The 27,221-nt window shown below is 41.2% G+C and overlaps 1 pseudogene and 1 further gene; both read left to right on the top strand.

Annotated features, from left to right (window-relative positions):
• Igh (immunoglobulin heavy chain complex) overlaps positions 1-27,221 on the top strand; it is a 2,751,187-nt gene that overhangs the window by 1,365,125 nt on the left and 1,358,841 nt on the right.
• On the top strand, positions 13,857-14,150 carry Ighv1-13 (immunoglobulin heavy variable V1-13; annotated as a pseudogene). Its single transcript is given in 1 exon segment — positions 13,857-14,150. A coding segment is annotated over 1 exon segment (294 nt).

The following is a 27,221-nucleotide window of genomic DNA, read 5'->3' as shown; positions in this document are numbered from 1 at the left end:
CCTAGAGATAGAAAATGGATGAACAAGTTGTTAAGAACCTCCACTCTCAGCTTTCTGGATGGAGTTAAAGTATTTGATTTTATCTCCTTCTTTGAGGAGACATTCCTGTGTGATTAAAATTTCAGGTTCTCTCAGTGCTTCTCTGTGAGTACAAGGACATTATGCCCTCTAGAGTCTTTTTGATCAACATCAATGATAATAATGATAAATATTTAATTTCCTCTGTCAGTGAAATAAAAACATCAAATAAAGTAGCTGTGCAGAACGTGAGGGATGGTGCATAGAGTTGTGTTTCTTGACTCTATGAAGTATACATTTTTCTCAGTTATCCCTTTGAGAGCTAAGAAACCATCTCTTATGCTATTTAGTCCTTGTCTTTAAAGACAGTAAACCTGAAGCAGATTGCTTGCGTTAGTTCCTAAAGTCTATGTCATTCTCCTGGAAATGCTATAGAAACATAAATTATAAAATTTGAAGGTTCTTTAAGTCATCATGAAGATCAGTTATCTTGTAGTTGAATAAGACCCTCAGTTGGAAAGTTAGAACTTTCTTTTTACTATAGCCAAGCAAGTGAAAGACCTGCATGATAAAAAAAAATAAAAATAAAAATAAAAAAAAAAAAACTTGAAGTCTTTAAAACAAAAACTTAAGATATCAAAAGTTGGAAATATCTGCCATGCTCCTGTGTAGATAGGAGTCACATAGTAAAAATGAACATTCTCTCAAAAGCAAACTACAGAGTCATTATAACATACATTAAAATTTCTATATAGTTCTTTACAGGACAACCCTTATCTTCACATAGAAAATCTGCAAAATCCTGGACAGCTAAACCTGTTCTGTGCAATAAAGGAACATGGGGAGATATCAGCATCCTTTATTTGAAAGTTTTCCACAGAGCTATAAAAAAATCAAGGTAAGGAAATAAAACAAGCATGGTTAATAGACAGAATCAAATAAAAAATGCAGAAACAAATCCACAAATTTATGGACACCTACTTTTTGATAAAGTCAGAAATATCCAATGAAAGAACAAAAGCATCAGCAAATGGTGCTGGTCTAACTAAATATGTATACATACATGAATGCACACAGATCCATATCTGTTCTCATGTGCAATAATCAAGAACAACTGGATCCCAGACCACAAATATGAATCAAGATATCTTGATCCTACAGCAGAGAAGGTGGGGAAGAGCTTAGAACTCATTGGCACAGGAGACAACATCCCAAAGAGAACACCAATAGTAAAGCTGCTAAGAGCCACAATCAATAAGTGGAATTTAATGAAATAGAGAATATTCTGTAAGGCAAAGACCACCATCTACAAGACAAAATGGTTGCCTAAAAGATTCTCAACAACTCTACAAATGACAGAAGGCTGAAATCCAAAAATCATACTCAAGAACCTAGATGTCACCAAACCAAATAATCCAACTTAAAATGGGTTGTAGGTCTAACAGAATTCTTACAAAGAAATCACTATTGGAAAAGAAGCAGTTAAATAAATGTTCTACTTCTTTACTCAACAGTGAAATGCAAATCAAAATGAGTCTGGGATTTGTTCTTCTAGTTTTCAGAATGGCTAAGATCAAAACTACAATGACAGCTAATGCTGGTGAGGATGTGCTCACCATTGCTGGGTGAAGTGCATACTTTTATAGCCACTCTGGAGCACAAATTTATTTTTTAATAACCATTACAAGTATCCTCTGCTAATTAATATTACACATATGTATTTTATTCATAACCTATGAAGTTTATTGAAACATCGATTGCATATCCATTTAAAAGGATGCTACAAAGTTTCAAACAAGTGGTTTCGAACATCCACATATAATCATTACAATCAACAGCATATGTAAATCTATCTGTAAATTCTTGCACTGAGAGGAGGGTTTCTTCAGCTGGAAAATCTGATTTTTTTATTTGGGGGCACATTTCTTGATGTTCCATTCACAGAGCTGAGACAATGCAGGTCATCAGAGCAAGTGTTGGTTCCATGGTTCCATGGTATCCCCCAGTTCCATGTGAAGCCCTTAGTTCAGGCAATGGAGAGAGGGAGAAACTCAGCATTTTGCATTGTCTGGCCTTCATTACATTTTGGGTTTTATCATCCTTTTTCTGTACATTATAAATTTTTTAAATCGAATTTGAATATCAAGATGCTGGGTGATGTGGAACAACATTGTGAACTAACCAGTACCCCGGAGCTCTTGGTTCTAGCTGCAGATGTATCAAAAGATGGCCTAGTCGGCCATCACTGGAAAGAGAGGCCCATTGGACATGCAAACTTTATATGCCCCAGTACAGCGGAACGACAGGGCCAAAATATGGGAGTGGGTGGGTAGGGGAGTGGGGGGGATGGTATAGGGGACTTTTGGGATAGCATTGGAAATGTAAATGAGGAAAATACCTAATAAAAAATATTAAAAAAAAGAAATACGAAGAAAGTAACTTAATGAATGACCTTGTTAATATACAGAATACTGAAGAAGGTGAATAAATGATGTCCTCATACTAACACCATACCACTGCTCCTTACATATAAATTTAGACAAAGTTTACCACAATGTCCTGGATTTGAATACTGCCATTATCTGTTCACAATTTTATGGACCCCACCTTGGATTAGTTTCATTCTTTTTTACTTACCCTCTCACTTTTTTGCCTTGTAGCATGGTCCTTGAAATCCCATCTTATATATGCCCATGGCATGACCATCACGAAGTCAGTATGTGTTAACTGCCCTCCTCTGATGTAAAGGATCCTGTAGTGCTTTTGAAAGGATACTCAATCTCTGTGATAATTCTTCTTCAAGTATATATTTCTTCTCCAAGTATTTATAGAGATATCTATAAACCTTGAACCAGAAAAATCTTGAACCAGATAGGTGGAAGCCTTAAGAAGATAGAGATCTTCATCCATCTGCTCATTGAACTGGGCCTCATTTCCTTGCTGGGTGTGACAGGAACTGCTAGAGTAGCCCTTGTCCATAAATAACATCTAGCCAGCAACTTCCAGGACAAGCTTGAGCACGCAATGGCCTCCACTGCAGACAGCCTTGAGGCCCTTCAGAATAAGATAACATCCTTTGTTATTCTCCAAAACAGTTGGGACCCGAATTTACTGACTGCTGAACAAGGAGGCAATTGCATTTTGCTGAAAGGATGTTGCTTCTATGTCAGTAAATCTGGGCTGGTAGAACAAGATGTACACATGCTCAAAGAGCTCTGGGAGAACCTCTGGGTAGCCTGTGCTTCCAAGGCTCTTACTTCTTGTTACTATAACCCCTTGGTACCCTTTTTTCTTTCCCTCCTTTGCCCCAAACTAGACATCAGAGCCTTGCTTCTTTTGAAATCCTGCCTCATCCAATTTTCTAAATCAGCAGATGAGTAGCACTGCAAAAATCACTTCTGTCAAGGTCTTGGTTCAATTTGAAACTGCCAATCATAGGAGACAGTTAATCTGATGACAATCCTCCTTTATAAAAAAGAAAGGGGAAGTTGTGGGGTAGTGGACTGTGCCAGGAAACTTGGTAAGGTTGAGTCAGTTGGAAGCCCTGAAATCTCATACATACCAGAGGATAGTAGGAGATTCACATCCTTTTGACCAGGCCCCAGTCCCAGGACCACAGGAGCTAGAGAAAGTACCCAAGGAGCTATTTTTAAGGCCTCGTTGGCATGGTGCTTAACATCAATATTTATACTACAATGTTAGAATAAATTTATGGAATTCATAGAAACCTTTAATTCTTGTAACACACAGTCTACCTTTGTCCTCAGACTTTAAATCTCAGAGCCAGAAATTTTCAGAAAAAAAATATAAATTCATTGCAGCTCAAATCACACTCTTAAATCAACATACCTATATGTAACCCATGGACAACGCATCAGAAATGCAACATCTATGTTGTGGTATTTTAATTGTTATCCTGTATTTAGTGTTGAGAACAGAAGACATATAGACCAAGGTATATGTGTGATCCTTAGAAAACAATTTAAGTTACCCCACTCAAGATGATTATTTCTAGTTCCATCCATTTGCCTAAGTGTTTCATAATGTCATTGTTTTTAAAGTTGAGCAGTGCTTAATTGTATAATTGTATCTCATTTTCTGTATCCATTACTCTGTTGAAGGATATCTGGGTTATCTCCAGCTTCTGGCTTCTTATTCGCGTTCTCACGACCGGCCAGGAAAGAACACAACAAACCAGAATCTTCTGCGGCAAAACTTTATTGCTTACATCTTCAGGAGCAGGAGCGCAAAACCCCAAGCCCCAAAAACGAAAGCCCCCTTCTTACATCTTTAGGAGCCAGAGCTCCGGCGCGCCAAAGCGCAGAGCGCGCTCTATTGTTTACATCTTTAGGCAGCGAGAGAGCGCAGGGCGCGCAGAGCCAGAGAGATGCCAGCGAGAGAGAATGGCGGAAACCCCGTCCCCTTTAAGGAGGAGTTATCCTTCGCCTAGGACGCATCACTCCCTGATTGGCTGCAGCCCATGGCCGAGCTGACGTCACGGGAAAGGCAGAGTACAAGTAGTGGTAAAATACCCTTGGCACATGCGCAGATTATTTGTTTACCACTTAGAACACAGGATGTCAGCGCCATCTTGTGACGGCGAATGTGGGGGCGGCTCCCAACATCTCCCCCTTTCCTTTTAATAAGAGCAATAGGCCACCCATATTAATGAGAGTGGAGATAGAGGTCAAATCCCCAGTGTGTAGGTAAAGGAGCCATGTACAGGATTAGCTCTTAGGCTCACAGGCTTTTACCCAGAGCAACCCTGACCTGCTCCCGTGTCGTTTTGCCTGGAGAGAAGGACACTTGGACACTCAACCTTCTTGAAAGATGACATGTCTCCCTAGAATAGGCTCATATATGCCGCAGAGCCCTTCTACTGCAGTGCTTAGCCGTGCAACTCTCTCGGGCTGCTGAAGCACACTCACTCTATCCCGTGCAATGAGACTAGCCTCATGGGATATAAGAGCTGAGTGGCCAGCGACCTATTGCCTAAGCATAGATATATCAGGGGAAGCTCCATGTTCTAGTCCTGCAAGCGCCTGGGCAATAACCACCTTGTCTCTCCTAGTTTGGGCCTTAAGCTTACAGACCAATCAAAGAAGCAACACTAATCCACAGCAAAGTGTATCTCCAAATAATATCAATCCCACCCATTCTTTAAAGAAGGGAAATGCTGAGGAGATCCAATTGGGTAATCCTTTGGTCAGGGACAGGTCCAAGCGCGTGGAGTTGACCTGAAGTCTCAATTCCCGAAGGATCTGTTCAAATTCAGCCGTCCAATTCTGTAACATATACTGAAAAAGACTTTTTGACAAATTAGCTGCCCTAGTAAATTTAACATACTGAATGGAAGTAACACACAATCCCGGAAACTTTTGTTTACACCCCAGCTGAGCTATTTGCCATAATACATCTAGTTGTTTCTGGACAAGATCTATGCGTTGATTAACCAGCATGAGACCTCCCTGTATCATGACATTAGCTGAGGCCTGTTTATCTATGACTGTAGTCAGTGAGGCTGACAAAGTGTTAATGGTGTCAGTCGTCTGGACCTGTCCAGACAGAGCCAAGGCTGTCTGAATCAAGGCCAAACCCAGTTCCTAGTTAGTGGTAAAAAAGCAGGAGAATACTTGAGCATTATACATCACCGTCATTGGGAGTGGAAATGTCGACATTATTCCCCAACGCTGCTCTCTCTTTATTATTGACGCCCTGGACATCACCAAGACGAGGGACATCAGTATTCCCTTGGTCAGTCTGGATTTTTCGGGTGAGTCTTTCTGGTATCCAAAATGGGTTGTCTTCATTCTGTGGGAAAACACAAACCGCTCCCCTGGATCTTATCAAAATAGGATCCGGGCCATACCATTTATAATCAAGGACATTTTTCCATTTAACCATCTCATTGGGCCTATCTGGCTCTGAACAATGACGTTCAGCCGCAGTATGGCCATGAGCATCAATATTTAAAAAATTGAGTGTAAAGAGTGCCATAGACACAGACACTCTTGGTGCTCGGGGTAAAGTCTCCTCAAAAGTTCCCCTCTTCTGTTTTATAAGATAGGCTTTGAGGGTGCGATGCGCACGCTCAACAATACTCTGTCCTTGAGGGTTGTATGGAAGTCCAGTCAGGTGGGTTACGTCCATCTGACGGCAGAACTGCTGAAATTTTTGAGACGTATAAGCTGGTCCATTATCAGTCTTAAGGAGTTTGGGTTTCCCCCAAGCACTCCATGCCTCAAGGCAATGTTGAATCACATGTGAGGCTTTTTCTCCGGTTAACGGAGAAGCAAACATGATGCCAGAACATGTGTCAATGGACACATGGAGATATTGAAGTTTTCCAAAGGAAGAAACATGTGTAACATCCATTTGTCAGACCTGTAGAGGTCGAATACCGCGTGGGTTAATTCCCACATGAGGAACTGGCAAGAACTCACAGCAGCTTTGACATTGAGTAACAATGTCACGGGCTTCTTTTCTTGTCAAGGAGAAACGACTGCGTAATGTTTCAGCCGTCACATGAAAATTGTTATGAAAATTTCTTGCAGCCTCTACCGGGGATGATAGGGCAGCAGCCACCACTTTAGTGGCCTTATCTGCCAAATCATTTCCCAGAGCCATGGGGCCAGGTAGGCCTGAATGGGCTCTAACATGAGTAATATAAACAGGAAATCTTCTAGATAACAAAACTAATTGTATCTGCTGAAAAATATTGGCAACTCTACTGGAAGGCTTAATCACTCCAGCCACTTCTAAAAGATTTACTGCATTAACCACATAACAGGAATCTGACACAATATTAAGGGGTTCTAAAAAGGTTTTTAAAACTTCTAAAACCACTAAACATTTTACCACTTGAGGTGAATTTTCATTATATTGTTTGGATACCACTTTACCATTAGCCACATAGGCACCTATGCCAGTTTTTGATCCATCAGTATATACCACAATCCCATTTTTAAGTGGGTTTCTTACTGTTATTTGTGGAAACACAACAGATTGATTTTGGGCAAACTGTAAAATTGGATGTTTTGGATAATGGTTATCTATTTGTCCTGAAAAGGAGGTAACTAAAACTGCCCAATCATTAGATGTGGCTGCCAAGGTTTGAACCTGTGCAGCGGTATAAGGTACAATTAAAAGATATGGACTTCGCCCAAAGTGGGTGATTGCTGCTTTTAGGCCTTTAAGGGCAAGCTGTGCAATTGCATCAGGATACCAATCTATTATTTTAGCTGGGGATACGTTTGGATGGATCCACAACAATGGCCCATTCTGCCACAAAACTGCGGTTGGCAATTGTGCTGTCTTAAAGACACACAAACTGAAAGGCTGCGAATCCTCAATACGTTGTAATTGTGCATTCTGTAAGGCTTTTTCCACCTTTTGTAAGGCCTGGTTAGCAGCTAGAGTAAGAGTCCTAGGGGAGGAGATATGAGGATCTCCTTCTAAAATACCAAACAAAGGCCTTAACTCAGCGGAAGGAATCTTTAAAAAAGGTCTGAGCCAATTAATATCTCCCAACAGCTTTTGAAAATCATTTAAGGTATGGAGGTGATCTCTTCTTATCTCTACCTTTTGGGGCACAATCTTATCTGGGGACACCACAGAGCCCAAGAATTGTCCTGTATCAGAAATTTGGACTTTTTCTGTGGCTATCTGTAAACCCCACTGACTTAAAGTTTTAAGTAGAAAAGGATATGCCTTTTGTAGCATGGTAAGGTCTTTATGGCACAGGAGGATGTCATCCATGTAAAGGAGCAAAATTAAAGAGGGGAATTGTTCCCTCACTGGCAAAAGAGCTTCTTGTACATAAAGTTGACACATAGTAGGACTATTGGACATTCCCTGTGGTAAGACCTTCCATTGATACCTCTTATCAGGTTCCATGTGATTAATAGAGGGGATGGTAAAGGCAAATCTGGGCCTATCTCTTGGACACAAAGGTATAGAAAAGAAACAATCTTTAATATCTATAATAATTAAATTCCAGCCACGTGGTAAGGCGGAAAGTACAGGGAGACCCCTCTGTACTGGGCCAAATAAGTTCATTTGCTCATTAATGGCTCTGAGGTCATGGAGCAGTCTCCACTTTCCTGACTTTTTCTTAATTACAAAAATTGGAGTATTCCAAGGTGAGGTAGAGGGTTCAATATGGCCTAGTTTTAATTGTTCCTCTACCAGTTGAATCACAGCTTCTAGTTTTTCAGAGGATAGGGGCCATTGAGGAACCCACACTGGGTCCCCTGTTTTCCATGGTATGGGTCGTGCTGCCCCAATGGCCACTAAGGAAAACCCAGACCCTGTCTGTCTTGGTTTCCATTAGGTGAGATGGGCTCTATCCTTCCCTGTTCTTGATGTCCTAACCCTTTTCCTTCTTTATAACCCATCTTTGCCATGATATTTTTTGCTTTAGCTGAATACCCTCCCGATGGGGCGTTTTCATTGGACAAAATAAGGCCCAAATGCTGCATAATATCCCTTCCCCAGAGGTTAACCGGGAGTGGGAGCACATAAGGTATGAATTTCCCTTGCTGCCCTTCAGAGGATTCCCACGTCAAGGCAATGGAGCTTATAGTGGGACATGATTGATAACCTAGGCCCTGTAATGAATGAGATGACTCTGTGGTGGGCCATGCTTTGGGCCACCAATGTGTGGAAATTATACTTTTATCTGCTCCGGTATCAAGGATGCCTTCAAACTCTTTTCCGTTGATCTTAAGGCGGAGCTTAGGTCTATCATTCAAAGATACAACCAAATAGGCAGAATCATTTCCTGAGGAGCCCATTTTCTTTATCTCAGGTCCTGCAAATTTCTCCCTGGTATTATCAGGGAGGAGCAGCAGCTGAGCTATCCTATCTCCTTTACTAATAGAAAAAACGCCTTTAGGGCTTGAGCACAGGACCTATATTTCAGGGGAATGTTGACAATCCATAACTCCAGGGTGGACTACTAAGCCCTGTAAGGTGAGTGAACCCCGGCCGAGAATAAGGCCCATGGTTCCCGGGGGCAAGGATGGTATAGGCTCCACTGGCACCGGCTGAATACTCATTTGAGGCATTAATAGGAAGTTGGAGGCGGCACGCAGGTCCACCCTTGTGGGTCTTCCTGGGTCGCCTCTCTGACTGCTTCCTGGGTCCTGACAAACTGGTTCCCATATCTTTGAGGGCCCTGGGACCGAGGGCCCGATGACCCGTTTTTTGGCACATAAGCTGATTGACTATCAGGTGGGGGAAGGATTCTGCCCTTTATATCCCTCACAGAGCGACACTGGTCGGCTCTATGATAACCCTTGCCACACTTAGAGCAAAGAGTGAGAGTCCCTCCCTGTTTATCTGGAGCTCTGCAATCTTTCTTAAAATGCCCAGGCTTTCTGCAGTTAAAACATGTCCTCTGATTATTTCTGCCCATGGAGCGGTTTTGGGATTGAAGGATGGCAGCCGCTAAACCTGCATTGCTGAGAGGTCCCCCAAGCTCTCGACAAACCCTGAGCCAGTCTTGTAAGCCTTTGTTCTTTCTTGGGGCTATGGCCGCTCGGCACTCCTTTGTGGCTTGCTCATAGATGAGCTGTTCTATCAGAGGCGCGGCTTGCTCTGACTCTCCAAAAATACGCTCTGCTGCCTCTGTCATTCTGGCCACAAAATCTGAGAAGGACTCCTGAGGTCCCTGGATTATCTTTGTTAACTGCCCAGTGGCTTCACCTGCTCGGGAGAGCGCCTTCCAGGCCCTAATAGCCGTGGAGGAAATTTGGGCATAAGCTCCCCAATGGTAGTTTGTCTGATCAGCAGAATAAGCTCCCTGACCCGTTAACAAGTCAAAAGTCCAATCTCTCTGCTCTGGAGTCAAAGCAGCTGCGTTTGTTCGGGCCTGCGCTTGTGCAGCTTCGTGCCAAAGCGCTCTCCATTCCATATATTTGCCCATACTAGGGAGAGCGGCTTTTACAATCGTTTGCCAGTCGGCAGGAGTTAGTGCCATGCCGGCGAGCCTGTCTAACTGCACCAAGGTAAAATTAGCATTGGTTCCGTATTTACGGACCGACTCGGCGAGTTCTTTAATCTGCACGTATTCTACCGGAGCGTGGACACGCCCACCCTCGGCTCCTTCAAAGACTGGAAATGCCTGTTGTATTTTCCTTTGTTCCTCTCTGGGAATGAATGAGTCTGCGCACTGCCTCTCTGCGCACTGTCTCTCTGCGCACTGCCTCTCTGCGCATTGCCTCTCTGCGCATTGCCTCTCTGCGCATTGCCTCTCTGCGCATTGCCTCTCTGCGCACTGCCTCTCTGCGCATTGCTGACGCACTACGCAGGGCGGGGGCTCCACATAGGGCGGACCTTGAAACCGACTGCCCGGAGGTTGAACAGTACGCTGGCTTTCGCCAGCCGCTTTTGGCTTTTTTCTTGACCAATTAGCTGGCTGGTAATGGGCTGCTTCTTCCTCCCAGTCTGTTTCCTCAGAGGAGAATTCTTCATCTGCTTCAGAGCTACTAAGAGCTGGCTTCCTGAGCTCATCTAGTGACGAGTATCTCCTAGAGACCTCCGCTAATCGATCTTTTTTCTTTTCTTTTTTCTTTTCCTTCCTTCTAATCTCTCCCCAGGTATTCTTACCTGACCTAAACTTTTCCTCGGGTTCAAGACCCTTGGAAAGGCCTGTATACTTATTTTGTGTACCATATTTTCTCTTTGCTCCTACTCTCTCTCCCCGCTTTACTTCTGATAGATTGCCCTGAATTTCATCCAGAATTTTCAGCCCTATCTTAATCACCTGATAACATGTGAAAAGGAACAAAAGGGCTCCTAACACTAGAAAAAATTCAAGGCCAAACATACCTTGTAAAGCCATTTTCCACTTTACTTCTGATAGACTGTCTTGAATTTCCTTAGAAAGTTCAAGACCAGACTTACCTTGTAAAGCTGTACTCACTGGTACTCTGTTCCCCCAGCTGAAAAGTTCTGAATTCATGCAGTTGAATCCTTCTCAACAGTCTGCTTTACGGGAACCTTTATTACCGCGACCCGCAGTTCTGGTTCTGGAATGAGGGATCTTCCTTGCGCCGGTGATGGTAATTTTCGTCCCAGGTTTTCTCTTCCCGGGGTTTTCTCGTCCCGGGTTTCGGCACCAATTCTTATTCGCGTTCTCACAACCGGCCAGGAAAGAACACAACAAACCAGAATCTTCTGCGGCAAAACTTTATTGCTTACATCTTCAGGAGCAGGAGCGCAAAACCCCAAGCCCCAAAAACGAAAGCCCCCTTCTTACATCTTTAGGAGCCAGAGCTCCGGCGCGCCAAAGCGCAGAGCGCGCTCTATTGTTTACATCTTTAGGCAGCGAGAGAGCGCAGGGCGCGCAGAGCCAGAGAGATGCCAGCGAGAGAGAATGGCGGAAACCCCGTCCCCTTTAAGGAGGAGTTATCCTTCGCCTAGGACGCATCACTCCCTGATTGGCTGCAGCCCATGGCCGAGCTGACGTCACGGGAAAGGCAGAGTACAAGTAGTGGTAAAATACCCTTGGCACATGCGCAGATTATTTGTTTACCACTTAGAACACAGGATGTCAGCGCCATCTTGTGACGGCGAATGTGGGGGCGGCTCCCAACACTGACTATTACAAATAAGGCTGCTATGATCATAGTGGAGCTTGAAGGAATGGTCATCCAGAGACTGCTCCACCTGGGGATCCATTCCATATACAGTGATTAAACCCAGATAATAGTGGGGGTGCCATGAAGTGCTTGCGGAGAGAACCATGATATAGCTGTCATGTGAGAGACTCTGCCAGAGCCTGAAAAAATACAAAGGCATATGCTCACAGCCAACCATTGGACTGAGTACTGGGTCCCCAGTGGAGTAGTTGGAGAAAGGATTGAAGGAGCTGTAGGGGTTTGCAACCCCATAGGAAGAACAGCAATATCAGCCAACCAGACCCCACAGAGCTCCCACTGACTAAACCACCAACAAAAAAGTACACATGGAGGGACCCATGACTCCAGCCACATATATAGCAGAGGATAACCTTGTTGGACATTAATGGGAGGTGATGCCTTTGGTGTTGTGAAGGCTTAACGCTCCACTATCTTTTGCTTCATGTCGATGATTCCTACTGCCTATCTTTGATGAGGACATTTGTGAGATATTTGAATCTCATGCAGAGAATTTCAGTAAATCTCAAATATTCTCTATTTTTCAAGACATATAATTCAATCATAGAAGAAAAGTCCTTGTAGTAATGATAACCCAGGGGAAAGGAAACCAACCATTAGTCCAGGTCTCATTGGACATATTTCCTTAAATGTTCAGGGCCTCGGCTAACACTAAGCATTCTGGGTTTGGTTTCTTTTCACAACGTTGGTATAATTTTGAGGTAGGATCATATTTCATTGTTTTCACATTCTTGATATCTTTTTTTGAGACTGCTATGGTGCAGCTCTCTTTGATGAAAATGAAAGTTCACCCAAGAATATTTCCACATATTCAGTTATGTGTATACCAAACTTTCACTATGAAAATTGTCCAATTTAGGAAGTGGTCCCTCCTCAGCAGAGGAATTGATACAGAAAATATACATAAACACAATGCAATTCTACTCAGCTATTAAAAGCAATGATTTCATGAAGTTCTTAGGAAAATAGATAGAGTTAGAAAATATCATCCTGAGTGAGGTAACCCAATCATAAAAGAACATACATGACATAAACTCACTGATAAGTAGATGTTAGCCCAGAAGCTCAGAATACCCAAGGTACAACTTACAGCCTAATTGAAGCTCAAGAAGAAGAAGACCGAAGTATGGATACTTCGCCCCTTCTTACTCATAGGAGAGGATACGGAGACAAAGGATGGAGCAGAGACTGCTACATTTAGGGATCTATCACATATACAGTCACCAAACCCAGACACTATTGTGGATGCCAACAAGTGCTTGCTGACAGGAACCTGATAGAGATGTCTATCTGCCAGTGTGTGTGTATGTGTGTGTGTGTGTGTGTGTGTGTGTGTGTGTGTGTGTGAGTGTGTGTGTGTTTGTGTATTTAACCATGCCTTAATTATAAAATCATTTGTTGATACATCTACTGCTTATACTTATTTAGTTATTCAGGATAGTGCTCCAATAGTCATTGATGTGTACATATTTTGAAGCATATTGATGGTTATTCAGTTTAGTGAGTTTTGAAGTATATAATCTGTGGGAAAGGAAAATATCACACACACACAAACACACATATATATGTGTATATATATGTGAAAGAAGATTTTAATTATCAAAAGTTAGCCATTTTTGGAATTTACAATCGAAATCATTATCATCATCATCATCATCATCATCATCATCAAAAGTACCATCTGCAATTCAATGTCTTAACTTTGTCTCAAAGTGTAGCAACAGACTCACACCAAAAATCTATTAAAAACTAGTCCTTGAAGTTACACTCACAGTATCTGGTCAGGGCTCAGGTAAAGTGTATGGGATGCATTTCCTCAGAGAGGATTAGGACTTAGACCTGAGTATTCTGTTACCTGACCCACGAGGCTTTTCAGTCCTTCTCTAGTTCTTCTCCAATTGGACAAGGTTCTTATGTAAGTAGTAACCTCCTCATGAATATGCAAATTCATTGAATCCAAGGCAGTAAGTAAAGGGATATCCACACCTTGAAATCAACATCAGTGTTCTCTCCACAGTCCCTGAGCTGAATCAAAGCATGGAATGAAGCTGCATCTTTTCTTCCTCCTGTCAATAACTATAGGTAAGGTGCTCACCAGTTCCAAATCTGAAGAGGAGACAGGGATTGACATGACAAGGAAGTCCACTCTGTGTTTCCTCCATAGGCATCCTCTCCCAGGTCCAACTTCAGCAGTCTGGACCAGAGCTGGTAATACCTGGGGCTTAGGTGAAGTTGTCCTGCAAGGCTTCTGGCTACAATTTTAATGACTATGAAATTCAATGGGTGAAGCAGAGTCTGAAGCAGGGACTGGAATGGATTGGAGCTATTCATCCTGAAAATGGTGGTATTACCTACAATCAGAAGTTCAAAGGCAAGGCCACATTTACTGTAGACACATCCTCCAACACAGCCTACATGCAACTCAGAAGCCTGACATCTGAGGACACTGCTGACTATTATTGTGAGAGACACAGTGTTGAAACCACATCCTGAGAGTGTCAGAAACCCTGGAGGACCAAGAACCTTTCTGGGAACTAAATGACAGAAAGACTGTCCTTTAGAGTAGCTTAGAAATAGTTCACCATACCTTGTAAATCTCTTCACCAGTGACCACCTTCATTGACATGAATTTATACAATAAAAGAATAGAAACCAAAAGTGTAAAGATCATAATAAACTATGTCAGGGTTTGTAGAGCCCAGAATTTCTGTTGAAATTGTTAGGGAAAATGGATAATATGAATTTGATCTATAAAATTCAAATCACCAACACTTGGGCAAAGAGACACTCCTTTAATAGTCTTAAGTATTCTATGACTTCAGGTGTGTTGATAAATCTGGCTGTGTGTTCCAGAAGAAGTTCCAGTCTCTTAGAATATGAGAAATATTTATATCAGAATAAACAGGCATGTAAATATATGCGCAGTAGTTTGGTTCAAAATATTATCAAGTCAATTTTTTATAGAAATAACTTACCAACACAATGTGTGGACCTGTTAATTATGGTACTTTCCGAGATTACACTAACATGTTTGCCACAATATTTATTTCCTTCCCAGTCTCAATAATCATCACTACTATCACTGGACATTTTAGAACATGGACCTATATTGACGCATCATCAAATCTCATATTCCATTACATACATGTTGCCCATGTTTTTTTCTATAGAGTATTTGTACACTTGTATGTTTCTGCAACCACGTGTGTTTCTTGTGCTATGTTTTGGTGACTTTTCTTTTTTTAAATATTTTTATTAGGTATTTTCCTCATTTACATTTCCAATGCTATCCCAAAAGTGCCCCATACCCTCCCACCCACTCCTCTACCCACCCACTCCCACTTTTTGGCCCAGGCGTTCCCCTGTACCAGGGCATATAAAGTTTGCATGTCCAATGGGCCTCTCTACCCAGTGATGGCCTACTAGGCCATCTTTTGATACATATGCAGCTAGAGTCAAGAGTTCCTGGATACAGGTTAGTTCATAATGTTGTGCCACCTATAGGGTTGCAGGTCCCTTTAGCTCCTTGGGTACTTTCTCTAGCTCCTCCATTGGGGACCCTGTGCTCCATCCAATAGCTGACTGTGAGCATCCACTTCTGTGTTTGCTAGGCCCCAGCATAGTTTCACAAGAGACAGCTATAACAGGGACCTTTCAGCAAAAGCTTACTAGTGTATGCAATGTTGTCAGCATTTGGAAGCTGATTATGGGATGGATACCCAGATATGACAGTCTCTAGATGGTCCATCCTTTTGTCTCAGCTCCAAACTTTGTCTCTGTAACTCCTTACATGGTGTTTTGTTCCAAATTCTAAGAAGGGGCAAAGTGTCCACACTTTGGTCTTCATGCTTCTTGAGTTTAATTTGTCTCACAAATTGTATCTTATGTCTTGGGTATTGTAAGTTTCTGGGCTAAGATCCACTTATCAGTGAGTACATATCATTTGAGTTCTTTTGTGTTTGGGTTACCTCACTCAGGATGATGCCCTTCAGGTCCAACCATGTGCCTAGGAATTTCATAAATTCATTCTTTTTAATAGATGAGTAGTACTACATTGTGTAAATGAACCTCATTTTTTGTACCCATTCCTCTGTTGAGGGGCATCTGGGTCCTTTCCAGCTTCTGGCTATTATAAATAATACTGCTATGAACATAGTGGAGCACGTGTCTTTCTTACTAGTTGGAACATCTTCTGGATATATGCCCAGGAGAGGTATTGTGGGATCCTCAGTAGTACTATGTCCATTTTTCTGAGGAAACTCCAGACTGATTTCCAGAGTGGTTGTACAAGCCTGCAATATCACCAACAATGGAGGAGTGTTCCTCTTTCTCCACATCCTCGCCAGCATCTGCTGTCACCTGAATTTTTGATCTTATCCATTCTGACTGGTGTGAGATGGAATCTCAGGGTTGTTTTGATTTGCATTTCCCTGATGATTAAGGATGCTGAACATTTTATCAGGTGCTTCTCAGCCATTGGGTATTCCTCAGGTGAGAATTTTTGTTTAACTCTGAGCCCCATTTTTAATGGGGTTATTTGATTTTCTAGAGACCACCTTCTTGAGTTCTATATATATATTGGATATTAGTCCCCTATCTGATTTAGGATAGGTAAAGATCCTTTTTCCAATTTGTTGGTGGTCTTTTTGTCTTATTGACAGTGTCTTTTGCCTTACAGAAGCTTTGCAGTTTTATGATGTCCCGTTTGGCAAATCTCTATCATATAGCACAAACGATTGCTCTTCTATTCAGGAATCATTCCCCTGTGCCCATATCTTCGAGTCTTTTCCTCACTTTCTCCTCTATACGTTTCAGTGTCTAGGGTTTTATTTGGAGTTCCTTGATCCACTTAGATTCCACCTTAGTAGAAGGAGATAGGAATGAATCAATTTGCATTCTTCTACATGATAATCACCAGTTGTGCCAGTACCATCTGTTGAAAATGCTGTCTTATTTCCACTAGATGGTTTTAGCTCCCTTGTCAAAGATCAAATGACCATAGTTGTGTGGGTTCATTACTAGGTCTTCAATTCTATTCCATTGGTCTACTTGTCTGTCGCTATAACAATACCATGCAGATTTTATCACAATTGCTCTGTAGTACAGCTTTAGGTCAGGCATGGTGATTTCACCAGAGGTTCTTTTATCCTTGAGAAGAGTTTTTGCTATCCTAGTTTTATTTTGTTATTCCAGATTAATTTGCAGAATGCTCTTTCTAATTCGTTGAAGAACTGAGTTTGAATTTGTATGGGGATTGCATTGAATCATAAGATAGCTTTTGGCAAGATAGTCATTTTTACTATATTGATCCTGCCAATCCATGAGCATGGGAGATCTTTCCATCTTTTGAGATCTTCTTTAATTTCTTTCTTCAGAGACTTGAAGTTCTTATTATACAGATCTTTCACTTCCTTAGTTAAAATCATGCCAAGGTATTTTATATTATTTGGGACTATTGAGAAGGGTGTTGTTTCCCTAATTTCCTTCTCAGCCTGTTTATTCTTTGTGTAGAGAAAGGCCATTGACTTGCTTGACTTAATTTTACACCCAGCTACTTGAACGAAGCTGTTTATCAGGCTTAGGCGTTCTCTGGTGAAATTTTTAGGGTCACTTATATATGCTATCATATCATCTGCAAAAAGTGATATTTTGACTTCTTCCTTTCCAATTTGTATCCTCTTGATCTCCTTTTGTTGTCGAATTGCTCTGCCTAGGACTTCAAGTACAATGTTGAATAGGTAGGGAGAAAGTGGGCACCCTTGTCTTGCCGCTGATTTTAGTGGGATTGCTTCCACCTTCTCACCATTTACTTTGATGTTGGCTACTGGTTTGCTGTAGATTGCTTTTATCATGTTTAGGTATGGGCCTTGAATTCCTGATCTTTCCAAGACTTTTATCATGAATGGGTGTTAGATTTTGTTGAATGCTTCTCAGCATCTAAGGAAATGATAATGTGGTTTTTGTCTTTGAGTTTGTTTATATAATGGATTACATTGATGGATTTTCGTATATTAAACCATCCCTGCATCCCTGGAATAAAACCTACTTGGTCAGGATGGATGATTGCTTTAATGTGTTCTTGGATTCGGTTAGCGAGAATTTTATTAAGGATTTTTGCATCGATATTCATAAGAGAAATTGGTCTGAAGTTCTCTATCTTTGTTGGATCTTTCTGTGGTTTAGGTATCAGAGTAATAGTGGCTTCATAAAATGAGTTGGGTAGAGTACCTTTTACTTCTATCTTGTGAAAAAGTTTGTACAGAACTGGAATTAGATCTTCTTTGAAAGTCTGATAGAACTCTGCAATAAACCCGTCTGGTCCTGGGCTTTTTTTGGCTGGGAGACTATTAATAACTACTTCTATTTCTTTAGGGGATATGGGACTGTTTAGAAGGTCAACTTGATCCTGATTCAACTTTGGTACCTGGTATCTGTCCAGAAATTTGTCCATTTCGTCCAGGTTTTCCAGTTTTGTTGAATATAGCCTTTTGTAGAAGGATTTGATGGTGTTTTGGATTTCTTCAGGATCTGTTGTTATGTCTCTCTTTTAATTTCTGATTTTGTTAATTAGGATTTTGTCCCTGTGCCCTCTAGTGAGTCTAGCTAAGGGTTTATCTATTTTGTTGATTTTCTCAAAGAACCAACTCCTCGTTTGGTTAATTCTTTGAATAGTTCTTCTTGTTTCCACTTGGTTGATTTCACCCCTGAGTTTGATTATTTCCTGCCGTCTACTCCTCTTGGGTGAAGTTGCTTCCTTTTTTTTCTAGAGCTTTTAGATGTGTTGTCAAGCTGCTAGTATGTGCTCTCTCCCATTTCTTCTTGGAGGCACTCAGAGCTATGAGTTTCCCTCTTAGAAATGCTTTCATTGTGTCCCATAGGTTTGGGTACGTTGTGGCTTCATTTTCATTAAACTCTAAAAAGTCTTTAATTTCTTTCTTTATTCCTTCCTTGACCAAGGTATCATTGAGAAGAGTGTTGTTCAGTTTCCACGTGAATGTTGGCTTTCCATTATTTATGTTGTTATTGAAGATCAGTCTTAGGCCATGGTGGTCTGATAGGATACATGGGACAATTTCAATATTTTTGTATCTGTTGAGGCCTGTTTTGTGACCAATTATATGGTCAATTTTGGAGAAGGTCCCGTGAGGTGCTGAGAAGTAGGTATATCCTTTTGTTTTAGGATAAAATGTTCTGTAGATATCTGTCAGGTCCATTTGTTTCATCACTTCTGTTAGTTTCACTGTGTCCCTGTTTAGTTTCTGTTTCCACGATCTGTCCATTGATGAAAGTGGTGTGTTGAAGTCTCCCACTATTATTGTATGAGGTGCAATGTGTGCTTTGAGCTTTACTAAAGTGTCTTTAATGAATGTGGCTGCCCTTTCATTTGGAGCATAGATATTCAGAATTGAGAGTTCCTCTTGGAGGATTTTACCTTTGATGAGTATGAGGTGTCCCTCCTTGTCTTTTTTGATAACTTTGGGTTGGAAGTCGATTTTATCCGATATTAGAATGGCTACTCCAGCCTGTTTCTTCAGACCATTTGCTTGGAAAATTGTTTTCCAGCCTTTCACTCTGAGGTAGTGTCTGTCTTTTTCCCTGAGATGGGTTTCCTGTAAGCAGCAGAATGTTGGGTCCTGTTTGTGTAGCCAGTCCGTTAGTCTATGTCTTTTTATTGGGGAATTGAGTCCATTGATATTAAGAGATATTAAGGAAAAGTAATTGTTGCTTCCTGTTATTTTTGTTGTTAAAGTTGGCATTCTGTTCTTGTGGCTGTCTTCTTTTAGTTTTGTTGAGGGATTATCTTCTTGTTTTTTCTAGGGCGTGGTTCCCGTCCTTGTATTGGTTTTTTTCTGTTATTATCCTTTGAAGGGCTGGATTCCTGGAGAGATAATGGGTGAATTTAGTTTTGTCGTGGAATACTTTGGTTTCTCCATCTATGGTAATTGAGAGTTTGGCTGGGTATAGTAGCCTGGGCTGGAATTTGTGTTCTCTTAGTGTCTGTATAACATCTGTCCAGGCTCTTCTGGCTTTCATAGTCTCTGGTGAAAAATCTGGTGTAATTCTGATAGGCTTGCCTTTATATGTTACCTGACCATTTTCCCTTACTGCTTTTAGTATTCTATCTTTATTTAGTGCATTTGATGTTCTGATTATTATGTGTCGGGAGGAATTTCTTTTCTGGTCCAGTCTATTTGGAGTTCTGTAGGCTTCTTGTATGTTCATGGGCATCTCTTTCTTTAGATTTGGGAAGTTTTCTTCAATAATTTTGTTGAAGATGTTTGCTGGTCCTTTGAGTTGAAAATCTTCATTCTCATCCACTCCTATTATCCGTAGGTTTGGTCTTCTCATTGTGTCCTGGATTTCCTGGATGTTTTGAGTTAGGATCTTTTTGCATTTTCCATTTTCTTTGATTGTTGTGCCGATGTTCTCTATGGAATCTTCTGCACCTGAGATTCTCTCTTCCATCTCTTGTATTCTGTTGCTGATGCTGGCATCTATGGTTCCAGATTTCTTTCCTTGGGTTTTTATCTCCAGCGTTGCCTCACTTTGGATTTTCTTTATTGTGTCTACTTCCCTTTTTAGGTCTAGTATGGTTTTGTTCATTTCCATCACCTGTTTGGATGTGTTTTCCTGTTTTTCTATAAGGACTTCTACCTGTTTGGTTGTGTTTTCCTGTTTTTCTTTAAGGACTTGTAACTCTTTAGCAGTGTTCTCCTGTATTTCTTTAAGTGAGTTATTAAATTCCTTCTTTACGTCCTCTACCATCATCATGAGATATGCTTTTAAATCCAGGTCTACCTTTTCAGGTGTGTTAGAGTGCCCTGGACTGGGCAAAGTGGGCGTTCTGGGTTCTGATGATGGTGAGTGGTCCTGGTTTCTGTTACTAGGATTCTTACGTTTACCTTTTGCCATCTGGCAATCTCTGGAGTTAGTTGTTATAGTTGTCTTTGTTTAGAGATTGTTCCTCTGTTGATTTTGTTACCCTCTATCAGCAGATGTGGGAGACTAGCTCTCTCCTCTGAGTTCCAGTGGTCAGAGCAGTCTCTGCAGGCAAGCTCTCCTCTTTCACGGAAGGTGCCCAGTTATCTGGTGTTTGGACCTCCTCCTGGCTGAAGATGAAGGCCCAAAACAGGATCTTTCCCAGAAGCTTTGTTGCTTTGGCCAGGAAGGTGGCCGGTTATCTGGAGCCAAAGATGGCACCACCTCAGAAGCTCTGTGGCTCTCGCCTGTCCCAGAAATGGTTGGCCTCTGTATTCCACACTGTCACCCGTGCAGCCTGCCCTCAGCGGAGTCCCAGAGCCAAGGTGGCTCCTGCCTGAGCCTGAGGCAGAAACCTCTCAGGCCAGGTGGACCCCTGTGCTCTCACTAGGAAGGTGGCCGGTTGTCTGGAGCCGAAGATGGTGCAGCCTCAGAAGCTCTCTGGCTCTAGCCTGTCCCAGAAATGGCTGGCCTCTGTATTCCACACCGTCACCCGTGCAGCCTGCCCTCAGCGGAGTCCCGGAGCCAAGGAGGCTCCCGCCGGGGCCTGAGGGAGAAACCTCTGGGGCCAGGCGGACCCCTGTGCTCTCACCAGGAAGGTGGCCAGTTGTCTGGAGCCGAAGATGGCACCGCCTCCGTCCTTTTTTTCAACACTGACTCTCCACGTGGATGGAGTCTGCATTCCCTGTGCATGTTGTCACATTCTCTGTCAGTTCATGTGTGCATGTGTCCTGTTATGTCCATAATTCATTTTCCATGGAGTTATCCAACTCTTCTGACTCTTATAATCTATTCAGTGTTTAAATTCTTTGTCAGAAGTAAGGCTTGACTATTGAGTTACTGTATGCAACTAAGAGAAATGGGGTTTCCTCATACTGTTCTCTGAATCCTCTTTGACAATTACCAGACAGTGAGTTTTTTGGTGAGTGGTCCAGAGACCTTCAATTAACAACAAATGTCTTTGGGAGCTGCTCTACACACCAATGCAGGTACCTTTGTTTATAGATTTCTTTTTTTTTAATTAGGTATTTATTTCATTTACATTTCCAATGCTTTCCCAAACCCCCCCCCCCACAAGCTCCCCCAACCACCCACTCACACTTCTTGGCCCTGGCATTCCCCTGTACTAAGGCATATAAAGTTTGGAAGAACAATGGGACTCTCTTTCCACTGATGGCCGACTAGGCCATCTTCTGATACATATGCGGCTAGAGACATGAGCTCTGGGCATACTGGTTAGTTCATATTGTTGTTCCACCTATAGGGTTGCTACCTTGGTTACATTCTCTAGCTCCTCCATTGGGGGCCCTGTGATCCATCTGATAGCTGACTGTGAGCATCCACTTCTGTGTTTGCTAGGCTCCAGCATAGTCTCACAAGAGACAGCTATATCTGGGTCCTTTCAGCAAAATCTTGTTAGTGTATGCAATGGTGTCAGCCTTTGGAAGCTGATTATGGGATGGATGCCCAGATATGGCTGTCTCTAGATGGACCATCCTTTCATCTCAGCTCCAAACTTTGTCTCTGTAACTCCTTACATGGGTGCTTTGTTACCAATTCTAAGAAGGGGCAAAGTGTCCACACTTTGGTCTTTGTTCTTCTTGAGTTTCATTTGTTTAGCAAATTGTATCTTATATCTTAGGTAATCTAAGTTTGTGGGCTAATATCCATTTATCAGTGAGTACATATCGTCTGAATTCTCTTGTGATTGGGTTACCTCACTCAGGATGATGCCCTCCAGGTCCATCCATTTGCCGAGGAATTTCATAAATTCATTCTTTTTAATAGCTGAGTAGTACTCCATTGTGTAAATGTACCACATTTTCTGTATCCATTCCTCTGTTGAGGGGCATCTGGGTCCTTTCCAGCTTCTGACTATTATAAATAAGGCTGCTATGAACATAGTGGAGCATGTGTTCTTGTTACCAGTTGGAACACCTTCTGGATATATGCCCAGGAGAGGTATTACGGGATCCTCGGTAGTACTATGTCCAATTTTCTGAGGAACTGCCAGACTGATTTCCAGAGTGGTTGTACAAGCTTGCAATCCCACCAACAATGGAGGAGTGTTCCTCTTTCTCCAGAGATTTCTACACCCAAATAAAACACAAAGCTCATCCCTGTTCTTTCTACTCAACTTTCTGCAAATATATAATGCACATAACCATAGAGCATGACCAGAACCAGACCACTGAAATAATACTAATAATTAATCAAGACTGCCTATCAACTTTTTTCAAACACTTTCCTTATATTTATTATTTTTGATAAAAATAATGTATCAGCGGATGCATAAACCCACACTACATTCCGAACATAAAATTAATACATCAACAGAAAGTCATTCCCAAATGTATACTAAGCAACTATAAACTGTTGATTATTTTTTGAGTATTTGTATAGAAATCAATTTTTAAGATTCGTTACTTTTTTTCTCCAAAATGGCGTTTTTGGACTCCCAATATCCTTAATTTGTTTTGTCATGCTACACACATTCTATATACTCATTTTTTTTAATTTTTACTTACACTGAAGATACTATATTTTATCTTACCTCTCCTATCACCCTTTAGTATAGTTTATGCTGCTCTAATGTCTTAGTCTCTGTTTCCCACAACCATTTCATGCTTGAAATCTGACTTCTCTGCTTTCATTTTTCTTCCTTTTGATACATCATCTCCATAAAAAAAAAATCAGATCCTAATAGCTTCAGTGACTTTATACATTACCTGACATAGCAGTTTACAATATCAGCATTATGATAAGATGTACCCACCAGTGCTTTTATGTGGTAACCAATTGTTTTCTAATTTTACGTATGGCCTCTCCATAGGTAAGACTTTCTCCAAGGTTAATATGGTCAAACGCCCATAGTTAGAGATGACAAAGAACTAGTAGACCCTAATGGCTTTGCTAATGATCAAGTTGTCAAACTGCCTTGAAACTTCTATGTGCAGTGTGTAATGATAAATGTAGACATGTATTAATGGACAAGGTACAGGAAATGAACCTCTGCATAGTTAATCATAAATGTATCCTCTATATCAATGTCCCACTAGAAACCCAAGGACTATCAAAAAGAGGGATTACAAAGAACACAAGGACTAGAATATTTGGTGTAGAGACATAAAGTTTCAGGACTTGATATGGTCACATGAACTCTTCTGCACCTATATTAACCAGCACTAGACTTGAACAATCAAGCCAGTCATAGTTACAATTTGAGAGCATGTGCAAGGGTGCAAGGGGTGATCAGATAAAATGTCTCCTGGAAATCTTACTAATAATGATTTAATCCCTTAGATCTATATCATACAAGAATTGAATTCCCTGAGTTGTCCTCTTAGGATCACACATATAATTGGTATGTGTATGTTCTGTTCTGACCACTAATGACATTATACAATTTTTAAAAATATTACAACATGGATGGGGAGGAATGCCTCAGGACCCATATCAAGCTGAGGGTTTTTTGACATTTGTTGACAAGTGAGGAACATTTAATCAAATTTTAGTAGTGTTTTTGTTGGTTCCCTATATACTAGTATATATATACATACATATCAGTAATTGAACATCCTATGTTATTAGATTAAGTAATAAAATATGTGAGAATGTTGGAAGACAGATATATTGGAAGGTCCTAAGTTAACCAGAGGGAAATAGTAGAGGTAGATTTGATCATAGTCTATTTCATTTATGAATGAAAATGGCAAAGAACAAAAATAATTCTGTTGAGTAGATATATCAATTTTGCATATGTTTAGAATTTTCACACAAGTGTATTATGTACACTGACTATTTCCCCCATACCTTTTGCATTTATTTTATTGCCCTCTTATTTTTCACTTTATTATGTTAGATGGTTTCATTTAAATATCATTATGTATTTGTATACATAGAGGGTAAATGAAACAATAACAAAAAGAAACTGTTATAATAGACCCCATATTCACACTAAATTATAGATATGGAAATAATTCTTGACCATTTTCTCTGTTTTGTTTCTTTTCCCTTCTCTAGGTATACAAATCTCCTAGGCTTCCAACAAGGAACTCACCATTCAGGAGGAGGATATGCAGTTAATCAATTTGATCGTCAAAATCAATCCAGATCTGACCCTGAATTCCCAGGCTCCAGCACTCAATAATCAACACTAAACACAGAACACTCAAGTATTAGATGCTAAGATGACATTTCTAATTAATATTTTTAGAGAATTTCTTACATAAGTACTGTTACCGCAGATAATCTATACAACTTTGCCCTTCATGATGCTTCTGTCATGTGTTCTAGATCAGTAATCCAGAACTCAAGCTTCACTACTAGACATGTTATCAAAATAAGATGCTTGCCCTCATTGAGATTCAAGAGTAGGGATACCTTTTTAAAATCTCTAATTCCCTGAATCTTATGGCAGGCAGACACCCGTGACAGATACTGCAGCAGTGAACTAGCAGCATGACTGCTGGTGCAGGAGAGGGCATAATTCAGGAATTTTCCAGAAGTATCCTCAGAGCTTATTGCAGCAGAACTGAAATCAGGGTTGGATGTAAATTATCTGTATTTCAGGTTTCCCAGCGAGTTATAGATTCTGTCTTCATGTGTCTCTGAGAAAGGGAATGAATGTCATGCTTCCTGATACGATGTTTTTGAACTTACAGCAACCACATTCATATGAAATTCTCACCATTTCAATATTATCAGAAATTTTTCTGACGTCTGCAGGATAACACTGGTGAAGGGAAAACAATGCCTATAGGGGCCCAGGACGCCCAACCCTAAGTTCTTGGCACAGAGAAGTCTTATTTGCCACAGAGGGACAATGGGCATGATATAAGAGGCAAAGACATATCCAGTCCCGCGGAATTCAGTTATTCGTGGGTGTGAGGGGTCCAAAAACCTATAAGCATATGAGGGGAAGGGGAAGAAAAGCAGAGACCAAGAAGGGTGCCTATCAAGGTCTCCGTATATTAGGCTGAGGTGCCTTATTTAAAGGATACATCGGAGGGAATAGGGAGGGGTTGAGGGGGAATCTTACAAAGAACAAAGAAGCAGGCATCTGCTGACATGAAAAAACATAGATCCACCTTAACAGCTTTGGGGTTTCAGGCCAGGCTCAGGCGTAGCTCATGTCCTTGGATGTCGTGGGAATTCAGAAAGAGATACGAAAGAGGGGACTATAATTTGTCCTTTACAGCCTCAGGTGCCAGGAAGAGAATAGGGAGGAGGGAGTGATGACCAGCTCCTAGAACGAGGCCATTTGGCCTGTCAGGGAGATTGTGAAGGGCTCGCTTTCTCACCTGATGGTCTCTGCCAAAGACAGAAGATAAAGGGTGAGGGGGAAGAGGTAATGAACAAGGAAGAAGAAGGATTTGTCTTGGAGTGGGACAAATGAAGGACTTCCTCTGGATAGGGAGGAGACAGATGCAGCACATAGGAAAATGCCTTTTTATAAAGGTAAAATGGGACAATTTGTTTTCAGATGAGGGGTTTATTTTTACTTTTAATTGGACATGTTATTTTAGGAGATCCAAAGGAGTTATTTTCCAAATATTAATTAATTAATTAATTAATTAATTAATTAATTAATTAATTAATTAATTTTAGATCCTGATTTGCAGCCTTTCTCTCCTGGTAGCCACTAAACAGTCCCTCCTTGTACTCTGCTCTTTTTTTTTCAACTGAGAGGGTGGAGTCATATTAGATATCCCCCAACTCTGCTGCATCATGATCTCTGCATGGATAGGTGATACTCTCCTACTGAGGCCAGACAAGGCAGTATAGTCAAGGAATTTATTCTACAGACAGACAATAGTTTTAGGCATAGCCCTCACTCCAGTTGTTGGGGGACACCCAAGAACTCTGAGCTGTAGGCGTTCTATATATGTGCTGGGGGCCTAGGTTCAGACTGTGTATGCTCTGTGGTTTTTGGATCAGTCTCTGAGAGCCCCTGCAGTAATGGAGTCATGCTCATTGCTGATCTCTAGGATTCAGTTCTTTCATATGAATCCTAAAATGTTGGTCCTTTTAATTTTCTCTAGTCAAGAGTTTTCACTAATTATCCATTCTTATTAATACAGACCTATTTCATGACTAAGTTTAAAACGGCTTCAGCTACTAAGGGTCAGTCAGGTCCTGAGCTTCTGCAGCAGCATCTTAGTTATTTAGTTATTTATCTAGGCCCTGTGTATAGTTATTGTTTAAGTCTTTTTTTTACTTTGTCTATTAAACAATATAGGGTATGTAATTTACACTCTGAACACAGGTGCTCTGCCCCAGATGAAGACAGGAGAAATGTGTTATCTTCTGTCATTACCTGTTTAGAAATGGGAACTACAAGAACTGCACCCAACTGCCACCAAGGAGGAACCTGTCTTTGAGAGGTACATTACAGTAATATTGGCACAACTTAAAATCTCTGATACATAAGTCATGATCCCCATGAAACCTCAATACATTTCTCCCTTCAGCTGAGTCCCACAAACACTGAACTTACAGGGTTGAATTATTTCTTAAGCTGGACTGTGCAGCATCACTGTAGGCCAGGACAAACCTACC

Source organism: Mus musculus, chromosome 12, assembly GCF_000001635.26.
Source record: "Mus musculus strain C57BL/6J chromosome 12, GRCm38.p6 C57BL/6J".
In the NCBI taxonomy this organism is placed as follows: domain Eukaryota; kingdom Metazoa; phylum Chordata; class Mammalia; order Rodentia; family Muridae; genus Mus; species Mus musculus.
Note: the sequence above shows the minus strand (reverse complement) of the source record. Positions and strands in the feature narration are given on the sequence as shown.